The following is a 12,236-nucleotide window of genomic DNA, read 5'->3' as shown; positions in this document are numbered from 1 at the left end:
GATTCCGACATGATATCGTGAACCTCGCCGGCGGCAGCACTCGGCATCGCGCAAACCTCGATGAGACAAAACGATGCTGAAGGCAGCAATAGAGCGGACTCTCCGCAGCCCGCCGAGCCGAGCAACGCTGCGAGCTGATCAGAAATACACTCACACGTAGCGATTCACGAGATGACTAGGATTTTACACGAGGAAGGAATCGATCACAGCGACTGCAACACTCACCCGATTTCGATGTAGTGCGGTCGATCGAAGGGTAACATCCTAACCTACAGTGTAGATACAGCAAAGCAAATTCATATCGGTGTTGAAGAGTATTATCGATCAAAGTGTCCAATGCTGGCTCGTTACATAGGGTGGCTCGCGACGCCGGGAGGGACGTTAGGTCACTTCTTCCTCATCCTGTACTGGCGTGACTCCTGGTTGTCATTTTTTTTAAGGTTTGGATGGTTTCCACGCGACGAGTGGCGGAGAGCGGGGCTAATGCTGCACTGACGGCGGGAGTTTATGCCCGCCTTCACTGTTCAGTGTTTAGCCCCCCGAAGCTGGGCAGAAGCCAGGCTAGCGCTTCTATAAACAGGTCCCGCATGCCATGCTTACTCGAGCATTCAGCAAATCAATCGTGTTGGTAGGGCGTTGAAGGATTGCTTATTTTGAACTCGTCATTCAATTACAACTACAAGGACAGTGTGTTCGGCCCTAGACCTCAAAACCATAAAAGCCCTCAAAGTACCGAAACGCGGGCCCTGACAGTAACTTTCGTATTTTGCATCATCATCGAACGACAACCAACACATTCGACAAACCCATCATTTCTGTGCGTTGTATGGCCCACTGACTCCAGGCTCCACCTTTTCCAGCTCAGCGATCAATTCGTCCCAAAACCTCCGCATGAGCTCGGGACCTTGGCGGCCCTCGACAACCTGTGAAGGCGTGCGCACGTCGCAGTCCTGGAGGTATTTCCCATGGGTCTCGGGGCCTTTGACGGCAGCATCGACGAGGGTCATTCCTCCGACCTCGGTGGTTCGCGCGATGCGGGCTTTGACAAACTCGACGACAGCGCTTCTGCTATTGCGGTCGAGGGTGCTGTGGCACCATCCTGGCGTGAGACAATTGACGACGACGCCGAGCTGATTGAATGGATCTGTCGCGGAAACAGTCAGCGAGATGGCCTCATCTCATTGTGGGCTATTGGTCCTTACTTCGACGAGCGAGTTCCCGGACGATCATGACCTCCAGAAGCTTGCTTGTGGCGTAGCGGCCTACCATATCATCCGTTGGTGTATTGAACTCTCTCAGAATGTTGTCAGACTTTTGCTCCGACAGCTTTAAATAGGTCAGCAACTCATGCGTCCAGTAGGTGTTGCTTTGGTGATGAATCCTACGTTGGAAAGGTAATGCATGTCAGAGGCAACAATTGTCAGGTCTGGGACCGTGCTGAAGGTCTTCGCCGTCTCCTGAAGTTTAGGCAGGACCATCAAGGCGAGGAGGAAGGTCGAGATGACATTGATCGCGATGGTGTTCTCGTGTCCGTTCACGAGCTCAAATTTGCCTGCCATGACACCTTTAGGGTGGCGTTAGACCTCATCGATATGATGAGCGAAACTCCAAACTAACCCGCATTCTCAATTACGATGTCCAAACGCTCTAGGCTGTTGGCCCTCTTGACAAAGCTCCGAATGCTTTCATAGTCTGAAAGGTCTAGCGGCCACACCTCGATGGCGGTCTTTGCATTGTTGGAGGATTTGATGATCTCGGTCTTTGCGGCCTCGCCCTTCTCTACAGAGCGGCATGCGATGATGACCTTTGTTGCACTCAAGCTGACAAAGTGTGCCGCGGCCGCCTTGCCAAGTCCGACGTTGGCACCCGTGACGATGACGGTCTTTCCGGAGCAGTCCACCTGAGGTAAGCTAGGGTGGCAGAGGAATTGTGAGTAGAACAAGCTCCCTATGAAAGAGATACTCATGGCTAGCAGACGTCGGTGAGATGTTGTCGGTGATGGTGAGAATTTGTGGAAAGTCTGTCCTCAAATTGCCCTATAGTGAGATGTAATTGGATGTGAGCGAGATCGATAACACACAGTGCATGAGGAGGGGGCTGACCCACTCAGGCGAAAGATGGTGTCTTTATATGTTCAGCGGAGGAAGTCGCACGAAGCTCATCGCGGCAAGATTCCATCCAAACGGCAACACGCTTATCAACAGCTTGCTCCGGTTTCAATACAATGTTTGCTCTCGCTCGACCGGCGATGGCTCGAGAGACGGATTTATCTCCGTCCGAATATCCCGGAATTCTCTCCACATGTTCGAGACCGAATTGCTCGGAAGCGACGAGAACAACGTGTCCCGCACGTGGGGGCTACAGAATGATGTCACGCCTGGCGTGTCTACGCTAGATGTTCGTTTGTTTCGTCTGCTGGGCCGATCGAAAGAAGAGTAATCTCGAGACGCCTTTTAGCACTCGATGGATTCCTAGATCATGAACAGGCAAACGGAATCTCGCTGATAGACAAACATCAAAAGATCGGTGCATCCCGTCGAGATCATGGGCTTTCCCGAGTCTGGCCCAAGGCACACCTGAGCATGTCCTTGGTTGCTGCACGGCGATAAGCTTATGCTTATTTACGTGCTGACTTTTCCATCCAAATTCGGGCAGTGTTGGGCCGTTGGCTATCGTGGAACAGCCTGTCCTTCCGATCATCTATTTTCACGAACCGGACTTAGCGGGTTCAGGGCTGACTTCGATAAAGCCGATCATGACGACAATGCTCGTGTCCTTCACACCTCAGGCATTCAGGACTAGTTCTTGTGCGCGTCCTGCTTCACTGTAACGACATGTTCACAGCGAATTCGATGCCTCGTCTCGGAAATACCTGAGCCGAGATACGCTCATACTGTCCAATAGTCCGAAAGCCGTAATGAGAACAACCCGCGCCATGAATATTTCGCGTAATATACACTTATTCAGGCCGAGTCCAGGACCCCGCATTTTATCCCATCCCGGCTGAGTCGTAACAGCACAAATGAGGCATCACAGCGTCGAGCGTAGACTTTCGTATATCACGAAGTACTCTGTTCTGCTGACGATTGCTGGTAAGCACATGACGAGGCTTATACTACAGGTTTACGATTTATCCCATAGCATTCACATCTTCAGCTCAAGTATCTGAAAGCATTGCGATCAGGAGAGCAATCGATTCAGTATCAGTGACCATTCTTCAAGGTTCCAACATGTCGCGACTACAAAGCCTCCCTACCGAACTCGTAATCGAGATAATGTGTGAATGTGCAGATTTCTTGCCAGTCGTACATTTGTGCTTAACTTCCCATGAACCACGGCAGATCTGGACTGATGACTCTACGGCCATCGCCTGCGCGGTATAGATTTTCACTCGCTCGGAAATGACGGGATTCCTAGAGCTTGCTTGACTTGAGGATCCGGAAAGGGACTAAAGTCTAACAGATTTATCTGACCTTGACACGCTTGCACGTTGTCACCTCCCATGGCTCGAGCGCGCAGCATTCAAAATCGCGACCATTCGCCTAGGTTATGCGGAGCGAGTTCTGGCAGAACATGGCAAGCTCTCGGCAAATTTGTATGGGCGTCATAGCCAGCCGCCTGCTTTGCATCAAGAGTTGCTCGCGCTTCGAAGGCTGGTCGCCGGCTTTGAGCATTGGTCGATCTTGTCTACCGCTTTGGCTGGGACGTTTGCCATTCATATAGCGTCCATGGAGGTCAGATCTTGTCCTGGTGATTGCTATTACTCATACGATTCGGTGGTCGTCGCGCAACACGAATGTACTCAGGATGCCTTTAGCCGCGAGAGGATGCTTTCGACGTTTGGAGAGTCTCCATACACAGAGGCAAGACGTGCGGCTCAAGAATTATTCTGGAGAGACAACCCAGATGACTATCCTGATCAATGAATACAAATGTGCCATCTGCAGACATATTTATTCCAAGACCACTAAGTCTTTCATATCCATGTGGAAATGTGCCAGTTGATCTTGAAGCCTGCATTGCGGCATCAGAACCATATCCATTGATTCTGTCACATTGACCTGGGCTGTCGAGCATGATCAAGACGCAGGTTGAACGCGACCCACAATGACGAACCTCGTTTCAGCAAAAGCTTAGGCCGAAACTTGTCCCCAGCCTTACATGATCTACCCGACTTGGTCGAGGCCTGTAGTTAGACTCACTCGATTCGACCACACGTACTCGGTGTTTCGTATAACCAATACATCTATCATCTCAGCTACATAGCATTCATAACTCTCTCCATCCATTGTAATTCCCTCCTCCTTGACAGCCTCCCGTGTTCAGCAAAATCAGAACTTTAAATAAGCCCAAGTTCTCCATCCACAACCCGCGGCCTGTCCCGCGTCTCTCTTTACGGTGCCAACGCCAGAGAACATTTACGCTTCCATAGACATGGAATCTCAATAATCACCAACTAAGGTTCTAGTCATGCCAATCTGTATCGAATGCAGATATCCCGTGAGCACACTTTATACGACATACAGCAAAGCCGATGACAAGGCGCTCGGCAAGGGCGTGCGTTTAACACAATGTCCGCGCTGCAAGCGTTTCGCGGATAAATACGTCGAGCATGATTTCGTAGTGTTGTTTATTGATTTGGTTTTGATCAAGCCGCAGGTGAGCACTAGCCATTCTGCCATAATTGAGCTCTGTGCCTTGGTCGAAGAAAAGAATGGAATACAAGAGGGCGAGCGCTTATGATGTTCATAGGTCTACAGACATTTATTGTTTAACAGGCTTGGCCGCGATGATGATAAGTTTGATGTAAGAGATCTGTTTACTAGAGCTCCTCGATTTATGGGCTGAATCTTGAACAATCCCAGCCTTCAATCAAGCGACTGGGCGTCCTTCTCCTACTATTCGATGTTTACTTGACATGGGCTCGTATCGAAAAGGCCACTCCATCAATACCATCTACATCACTATCACTCTCAACTTCCGCCACAAGCAGTGCTAATACCAGCCTCTCCGCCACGAACGGAACGACAACGCTTCTCGGCGAGGCACTACCTTCCAGCTTCCTCGCCTCGCAGCCGATATTACTGCAATACATCTTCTTCCTGGCCCTATGCGCTCTCGAGACGGCCTCATTCCACATTCCAATCCGAGCTCTGCTATGCTTTCAATTCAGCCGACCCTTCGCTTCCATCGTCCCTCATTACCCACGCCCAGCATTGATCAGCACCGCTTTGCTCGTCTCGAGTTTCACCAAGTTGTTTCCGCTCCTACTGTTAGTCTGGAACTACGACCTCCCAAGTAGCGCGAGCGCCGTGTCCTGGGCTGTCATCATCAACAACATCGCTGCGCTCGAAATCCTGCTCGACTGCGGATACATCAAATCGACGCTACTCTGTGGTGTAGGCGCGATCTTTCGCGCGAGCGTCGGTTGGGTATGTATCTACCTCTATCTTTACCTCCGATCTTATCTGACAGTAGTCGCAGGGCATCTTGCGCGCCGTGGGTGTGGATGGTGGAGTAGCAGCTGCGGGCGTGGTCGAGACCGGAGACATCATCGACATATGGAGACAACTCACGGATGCCCTGGGGTTGGCATGAGGGGCCGAGTGAATATTTGCATACGTAGCATTGTACAGATTTTACTATAGGCACAGAGCCTACAGCTTATGACTTCCTCCCTCAACCATTTCTGCCTGTCTTTCTAAGCTCTTCAAACCGAATCCCCTTAAAACCATAAACGCCTCTTTCGCCGAGTTGAAATGCCATGTTTGTTTTCGCTTCAGAATAGACTGCTGCCTTTGACCGGCCCTCCGTTGAATTCCGGTCGGAGATCGCTGCGCTCGGGGACGATGAGAGGATGCCATTGCGCGAGGAAGGTAATGGCTAGATAGCGGAAACGTTAGCTGGTGAATCTCCTATGCGTAAGAATGAGGACAATGTTCGCGCACCCCACATGAGCCAGCAGCTGACAACCGAGAGGATGACTGTTGACCGCCAGATACTGTGTGAATAGAATGTTAGCGGGAATAATCTTTGCGTTTGAGTTGCCTCGCGCGCGGAAACGTACGTCTGGTTCTCGCCTTTCGGGCTGAAGAACCACGCCGCGACGCAGATCGCCACGATGACGATAATGCTGATTATAAGACTCCAGCTATGGGTTTGTCAGTCATGATACAGCATTTCATGCGCAAATCGATGCGTGCTGCGTACCCGTTCGCCATTATTGGATTTGTTCAGATGTATGTGCAGTAGCTCGTCTGGTATGACGGCAGGTAGCTTTAGACGTCCGATCGGCTGAACTTCGGCAGCTGCGCATCGACTTCGTCCTTCGTCAACGTCGAGGGCAATCACAACGTCTGTCATTTTAACTTCACGTTGATGGAGGCGTAACTGCGAAGTTTGTGATTTCTAAAGAATAGTCCGCTACGAGATCGCATCTTACGAGCCAAAAAATTATTCATCTAGGTACAATTCCCGACCATGACAGCGTTCTCCCAGCGCACCGCTTTTATAGCATGTACGGCATCCTCCGCCATTATGCAGCAAAAGAGGTGCTGTCAGACCAGCTGACAAGAGCAAGACGGCAGTAAACATTCCAGAAAGCCGCCGAGCGCACCGTTGACGTCAGCCGAGCTAGGGGCGGTCACGAAGATAAAGATACATGCGCTTCTTGTTCACCATTTGCCCCAAGATGTCGTAGTGTTCGGCAAGTATCTTCTGAGGTGAAGGTCCTCCAGTACGCCATTTCAAGTTTTCCACGCGTTCATAAATCGGATTTTGCGGGTCTCTCTTCACCACGATTAAGATAGATGGGTACTCGGCAATGCAATTCCTTTCGGCCTCAAATGTTAATGGGATCGCCCAGTACCGAGGCTGGCCGTCCTGGTCTGGTGACATTCGGTAGCGGTCTTTCTGGACTGCTCTGGTTTGATTCTTTGTGCTAGCCTTCGGTACTAGTGGGATTGCAGAAGCGTGGATTTCGAGTCCCCAGCTTGTGACGCGGTTGGCGTATGGTCTTTGAGGAGATAAACCTGCATCCGAACGTCTGCCAGGCATTTGAACTCCAGAACAATGGTAGAAATTTTCCGGGGACCGAGCTAGAACACCAGAATTTGTGACCTGTGAGCGATTGACGGGCACTTCCCAGGCAAGGATTGATTCGCCAGGGACAGTTCTCAAGATCTCAAGCTGAAGCCTTTGGAAGGCCTCCTGACGTTCGCCATATCGCATGTCCATGCTGATCTGGCATAAACCCAAGAGACTGTAGGCGCGATCCTCGATCATGGTTGTTTCTCTCTGTGCTGCCCAGGACAAACGCACAGAGTGGGGATATCGCTTGAACGCATTCTGGTCGGTCAAAACGTCCTCGGGTATGCGAAACTCGTTTCGGATCAACGAGGCCAATTCCAACTTGGAGCCGATGGGATCCCACGCGCGGTTGTAAAATATCAGGGCTTTTGGGGCGATGAGCTCCTGCAGTGTCCACCCTCGGGTCCACCACTTGCTGTTTTTCACTTTTTTATTTGACGAAGTGGTGATGTCGTCCAGATAGGCAATGCAGGTCCTTGCTCGGGCATACCACTTGAACATATTTTTGATCGCGTCTGCAAGCTCTACAATGTCTGTTCTTTTGTCGATGCAGCACGTATCTACCCAGGCCCATTGCACTCCAGCCTTTTCTCGGGCAATTTCGCAAAATTTGACGATTTTCTTGAAGCCTTCAATGTTCATTGCTCTCTGGTCTCTTGTCCGGAGTGCTTCTTTGTATCCATGGAAAGTGACCTCATTCTGGCCCCATCGATGAGAGAGAATAGCATATGGTGGAACTCCAACCTCTTCGTTGTGCTCTTTGATTTCCAGGGTGAAGGTGTTGATGAGCCTCATGATGCTGATCGAATGGCGTGATGATTTTGGACAGACTTGAGTGTGTAATGGCGTATCAAACGCTTCTTGCACTCAACGAAATGGGTCTTGGAGAATTGCGATTAATATGAATGCGTGCGAGCAGGACTGCGTGTCAAACGAGTTGTCTGCTTTTCAACTAACCAGACGGGCAGGCTCTGGTCTATTTATGTCTTCAGAGAACCTACAGAAACAGTACGATGGTGTTCAGCCATTGGTATCCAAAGATAGCAATCCATGACCGAGTAGCCTTCGCGCTGCCATTGACGCTCAATCGGCGTCAAATGATAACTACGCGCGTGTTTGCACCCTCGAGATGTCCAGGACGATGCCTATCATCAAAACCTGAAACAGCGCGGCACAGTTGCGCGAAGGCATTGGCCACGATGCATTGGCATTTGCCAGTCAGCAACCAGACGGCACGCCATGGTCAAATGGAGTGACACCTGCACGCGCGCATCTGGGTAGGATCTAGGTCCGAGCGATCAAGAGATGGCGATCGGAGGTGCCTGGGTAGTCGCTCGAGCCGTTAGAGTTGAGACCATTACCCTCGCACGCGCCCCTAGTCCATTTTGAGCCGAATGCGGGCAGCCGCCCTTCACTCGAGGCACTCTCCGGCCGGTTTCATGATCTTGGGCGAGTTAAAGGGTCGGCGGGAGCTATTTTCGGCCATTACGTGGATCTTGTGTAAATTTCTCGATTCGTTGTCGCAAATATTTGAAATGTGTTCGGCGAAAAATCCACATGGACGTTGAAGGCTCGACGACGTCACGTGAAAAGAAATGCGCAACAGCCGGGACGGGTCCGCGCGGCGTGAGCGGCTTCCCGAATCGATTCGGACGGTCCCGATGGCAGGCGTCGGCGAAAGGGTCCCGCCGGGATTCGTCGTCATACTGTCTCAACACCCGGACCCGCCGACGTGACACTTGACATTGTGGGGAAATTCTGCAAACACCTGCGAAACCCACACGCAACGCTCATCGCGCCGTGGTCTCGATGCTAACGGAGTCAAATGTCGAGAAGCTAGAATGCACAGAAACGACGCGACACCAATTCCGGCAAGTTTTGGCAGCTGATCTTGGATTTGCGGCAAAATCGCCTTGCGCACAATACTTCAGCCACTTCACACGCATAATCTTGGACAAGCGCCTGGAGCTTCCATAATAGTAATATGGCAATTGACAACTTCTACTCGTCACCTCCGTCCGAACCTCTCGCCAACGAAGAAAGCAAGACCTTCTATCCTCTCCCGATACCCATCAGCCACTGGCAATTGCGTCATTTCATCTCCGTGCCCGCATCGACCTCATCACGCGACTTGGAGGAGGACTTCTTGTACTATGCAAGTGGACCAGACGTGTACTGCTTGAACAGAAAGAGCAGGAAGAGGAAGCAGGTTACAAGTTTACCCTTCGATGCGCGCTGCACCGCCAGCGGGTACGGCTGGGTTTGCGTGGGAGGAGATGATGAGGGTCGGTTCGCAGCGTTGAAGTCCGACGGCACCACTGAGTTCGAGGAAGCGAGTGACAGACCAGATCCGCTCCCAAGAGATGTCGAAGGATGGCAGCTCGTTGAGAGAGGAGGTGCACCAGGTGCACGGGTGGAGCGCATCGGCGAGGACATCGTGAACTCCATTTCAGTCCACCGATTGACATGCCCGACGTCGCATTTGGAGGATACTGTCGCGGTACTCACCAACAATGACAAGACGGTACGCGTGTATTCTTTGCTGCTGGGGCAAGAGACATGCTGCAAAGACCTTCCCTTTGCCATGAATCACGCCACGATCTCGCCGTGTGGCACTTTACTGGTCGCTGTCGGAGACGAGCCCAAAGCATTCTTCTTCCGAAGAGAAATGCTGAAAGAACCACCGCAAATTCCCAAGCCGCATAATCGGTTGAACAGTGCGAGCGTAGGCTGGCAATTGATATATGCGGTCGACCTCCACGTTACTCCAGCATCATCTGTGCCAATGGGTTTATCACCAACGCAACCAAGGGGCTACTTTACCACAGCCTGGAGTCCAAATTCGAAACTCTGCGCCGTCGGATCAGAGGGTGGATACATCACCGTTTTCGACGCCGATCTTCTACCGGAGACGCTGTCAGAAACAAGCTCATACGACACTGCTATAGTGGCTGTAGTTCCTGGCTCTCGACCAGATGATCCTTCACCTCACCCGGGAGCCATTCGAAGTATGATTTTCAGTCCACATCCCTGGGACCTACTTTTCTGGACAGAAGACCAAGGGCGGATATGCATAGGAGATCTCAGGACCGGTTTGCAAACCAGGCAGATTGTGGAGCTTGAGACGAAGGAGATCAAGAAACGTGGTCGGTATGCCGACGTAGGTGAGGCGAACCAAAGCAGCGACCTGGATCAGACGATAGGAGAAAGCGGGCACGAAGATGAGATCGGCGAGATATGGTTGAATCACGCTGCTGGAAACGGTGTGCAAGGCTTTGACCATGACGACCTTGTCAGATTAGAGACAAGTGCGGGCAGCGCCAATTTTGCGCGCCAGTATCTGGAGACCCTCGAGGAGCGTAGGCGGCTCACGAATCGAAGGCGCCAACTGATGCAATCACAACCACAACCGTCGTCGTCAAGTTCGACTCGCGGCGGACTGACACCGCGAGAAGAAGAACTTATTGATTCTCTCAGAGTCGGAAGGCAACGCGAAGAACTACGCGCGGCCGCTGCTGGAACAACTCCGAGGGGCGTCAATTATACGTCTGGCGTGCTTTTCTCGGGAGGTGGTGGGAGCAGCACAAGCGAAGACAGCACAGCACGACTTCTACGGCGGACGCGAAACGTCGTGAACCTGCTCCCGGGGAGAAACCCAGCCGCCCGAACAACATCCACATCACAACCTCTCACTTCCGACGAACAATCCGGGAACGAGACCGTCGAAGATGACGAGGACGAGGACCACGAGGAAGAAGGTGACGATGACAACGACGCCTGGCGGCCCATCGAACGCCTCCACGCCCAACAACGCCGCGCCGATCGCGACACCCTCTCGGCCGCGCGCACCACCGCGGCCACTTCCCGCCACACCCGCGACAATCCCACCCGGCCACCAGGCCGCCACCTCCGTGTGCATTCCTCCATGTATCCCCCCCGCCCGTCCTACGCCGCCTACGAGACCATGTTCACCAGCCGGCACCTCATCGCGAGGAACCGGAACGGCACCGAAGTCGGACCGCGGACGACGGGCTTGGCGCTGAGCGGGGACTCGCGGACGTTGTTCGCGGCGTGTGAGGAAGGCATCTTTGAGATCGGGGTGAACCTCAAGGGGAGGATGTTTTGGACCGCGAGGGAAATCCGGTGAATGTTGTTGTTTTTATTTTTTGGGGCGGTTCCCCGAGTCCTATGGTGTCATCAGTCCTTGAAAAACCCATTTCTCTTCTCTTCTCTCCCCTTCACTTTTTTCTCTTTTTGTTGCTTGAGATTGTGAAGAAATCACATGCGATTTTCATTGCATGTGGAACGAGATATCATGCTCAACCGCGACTTGCCAGCTAGTACAGTAGCTTTGGCGATCTCCGAGATCAAAAGTCTATTGTGATGAATCGATAGTTGCGATCGGCCATCCGGCTCCGTGGCGAGGACCCACGTCCGTGCAGTAGCATAGCAGGAAGGAAGCCAAAAGCGAGTTAATGTTGGATGCGATAATCTCTCACGAGGCTTCCTCGTTCTAGCTTTCAGATCAAGTGGAACTCTCGCTCTCGCTCTCGATGACGAGATCGGTAGCGCTTCTTTTTTTCGAATAGATTTCATGTCTAGGCGATCAAACGTATAATTGATGGTAATATTTTTAAGGTGCGCGAGAATATATAATAAAGCCCAATCCTCTTGGGAGCGCAAGGTTCCACCCGTGCAGAAGTGGATTCTTCACGAGAAAACGTGAAGACAGACAGGGTCCTGGTGAAGACGGCAGGAACGCCTTTCTTCTCCGCTTTACTTGTTGTTCCTTCGCCTACGTACCGGGGCGTGCGCGTGTTTGATTGGCACTTTGGGTACGGCATCTGCACATTGTGGAATAGAGGGGACAACACTCATCACCTCCACTGCTGTCTATCTCTGCCTTTGAACGGTATGTATGTATAACAATACATGACTGTCTTGCGTGTTCGGTGCGAGATGTAATCATCGGTCTTTGGGCACACACAACCGCACACACACACACACACACACACACACACACATTGTTGTTGGTATGCGCCATCAAATCGCGCCCGACGATGACTTGCACAGGTGACCAGCGAACCACTCCTCAGACATCCATCTAGTGGCCGTCTGTGCCGGGAGGTTTTCTTCGACAGCCCTGG

The 12,236-nt window shown here is 51.9% G+C and overlaps 5 protein-coding genes across 5 annotated transcripts; 2 read left to right on the top strand and 3 right to left on the bottom strand.

Moving 5' to 3' along the window:
* Positions 1-630: 630 nt before the first annotated feature.
* Positions 631-2,103, bottom strand: K489DRAFT_383929 (NAD(P)-binding protein). Its single transcript, XM_033605735.1, has 4 exons — positions 1,618-2,103; positions 1,386-1,564; positions 1,203-1,326; positions 631-1,144 (listed from the first exon to the last, which is right to left on the bottom strand). Exons 1-4 carry the CDS (start codon positions 1,964-1,966, stop codon positions 810-812), a joined length of 987 nt encoding a protein of 328 aa, XP_033456714.1. The 5' UTR covers positions 1,967-2,103; the 3' UTR covers positions 631-809.
* Positions 2,104-4,255: 2,152 nt separating this feature from the next.
* K489DRAFT_383928 (ARV1-like protein) lies at positions 4,256-5,675 on the top strand. The gene is made up of 4 exons (XM_033605734.1): positions 4,256-4,659; positions 4,753-4,806; positions 4,866-5,432; positions 5,485-5,675. Exons 1-4 carry the CDS (start codon positions 4,471-4,473, stop codon positions 5,596-5,598), a joined length of 924 nt encoding a protein of 307 aa, XP_033456713.1. The 5' UTR covers positions 4,256-4,470; the 3' UTR covers positions 5,599-5,675.
* On the bottom strand, positions 5,484-6,221 carry K489DRAFT_434388 (uncharacterized protein; the record flags this gene model as incomplete). The annotated part of the gene is made up of 4 exons (XM_033608553.1): positions 5,484-5,883; positions 5,949-6,001; positions 6,068-6,151; positions 6,211-6,221. The coding sequence occupies 4 exons, from the start codon at positions 6,219-6,221 to the stop codon at positions 5,780-5,782; spliced, it is 252 nt and encodes an 83-aa protein (XP_033456712.1). The 3' UTR covers positions 5,484-5,779.
* Positions 6,222-7,077: 856 nt separating this feature from the next.
* K489DRAFT_309179 (HET-domain-containing protein) lies at positions 7,078-7,884 on the bottom strand (the record flags this gene model as incomplete). The annotated part of the gene is made up of 1 exon (XM_033600630.1): positions 7,078-7,884. A coding segment is annotated over one exon (807 nt), but the record flags the coding sequence as incomplete, so codon positions are not given.
* A 781-nt stretch (positions 7,885-8,665) lies between these two features.
* K489DRAFT_383923 (uncharacterized protein) lies at positions 8,666-11,715 on the top strand. Its single transcript, XM_033605733.1, has one exon. The coding sequence runs from the start codon at positions 9,074-9,076 to the stop codon at positions 11,234-11,236; it is 2,163 nt and encodes a 720-aa protein (XP_033456710.1). The 5' UTR covers positions 8,666-9,073; the 3' UTR covers positions 11,237-11,715.
* The last annotated feature ends 521 nt before the right edge of the window (positions 11,716-12,236 follow it).

The sequence above is a fragment of the Dissoconium aciculare genome (assembly GCF_010015565.1).
Source record: "Dissoconium aciculare CBS 342.82 unplaced genomic scaffold K489scaffold_13, whole genome shotgun sequence".
NCBI lineage: Eukaryota > Fungi > Ascomycota > Dothideomycetes > Mycosphaerellales > Dissoconiaceae > Dissoconium > Dissoconium aciculare.
The sequence above is the reverse complement of the archived record's forward strand: the minus strand, read 5'-3'. Positions and strand labels throughout refer to the sequence as shown.

What these genes read in the sequence shown, in the direction of transcription:
- K489DRAFT_383929 (XM_033605735.1), bottom strand. Translation starts at nt 1,966, where the DNA reads ATGAGTATCTCTTTCATAGGGAGCTTGTTCTACTCACAATTCCTCTGC. An exon ending in ACATGCATTACCTTTCCAAC is followed by an intron (nt 1,327 to 1,385) that starts GTAGGATTCATC and finishes ACCTATTTAAAG; the next exon opens with CTGTCGGAGCAAAAGTCTGA. An exon ending in CCGGGAACTCGCTCGTCGAA is followed by an intron (nt 1,145 to 1,202) that starts GTAAGGACCAAT and finishes TTTCCGCGACAG; the next exon opens with ATCCATTCAATCAGCTCGGC.
- K489DRAFT_383928 (XM_033605734.1), top strand. Translation starts at nt 4,471, where the DNA reads ATGCCAATCTGTATCGAATGCAGATATCCCGTGAGCACACTTTATACG. An exon ending in GCGATGATGATAAGTTTGAT is followed by an intron (nt 4,807 to 4,865) that starts GTAAGAGATCTG and finishes GAACAATCCCAG; the next exon opens with CCTTCAATCAAGCGACTGGG. An exon ending in TTCGCGCGAGCGTCGGTTGG is followed by an intron (nt 5,433 to 5,484) that starts GTATGTATCTAC and finishes CAGTAGTCGCAG; the next exon opens with GGCATCTTGCGCGCCGTGGG.
- K489DRAFT_383923 (XM_033605733.1), top strand. Translation starts at nt 9,074, where the DNA reads ATGGCAATTGACAACTTCTACTCGTCACCTCCGTCCGAACCTCTCGCC.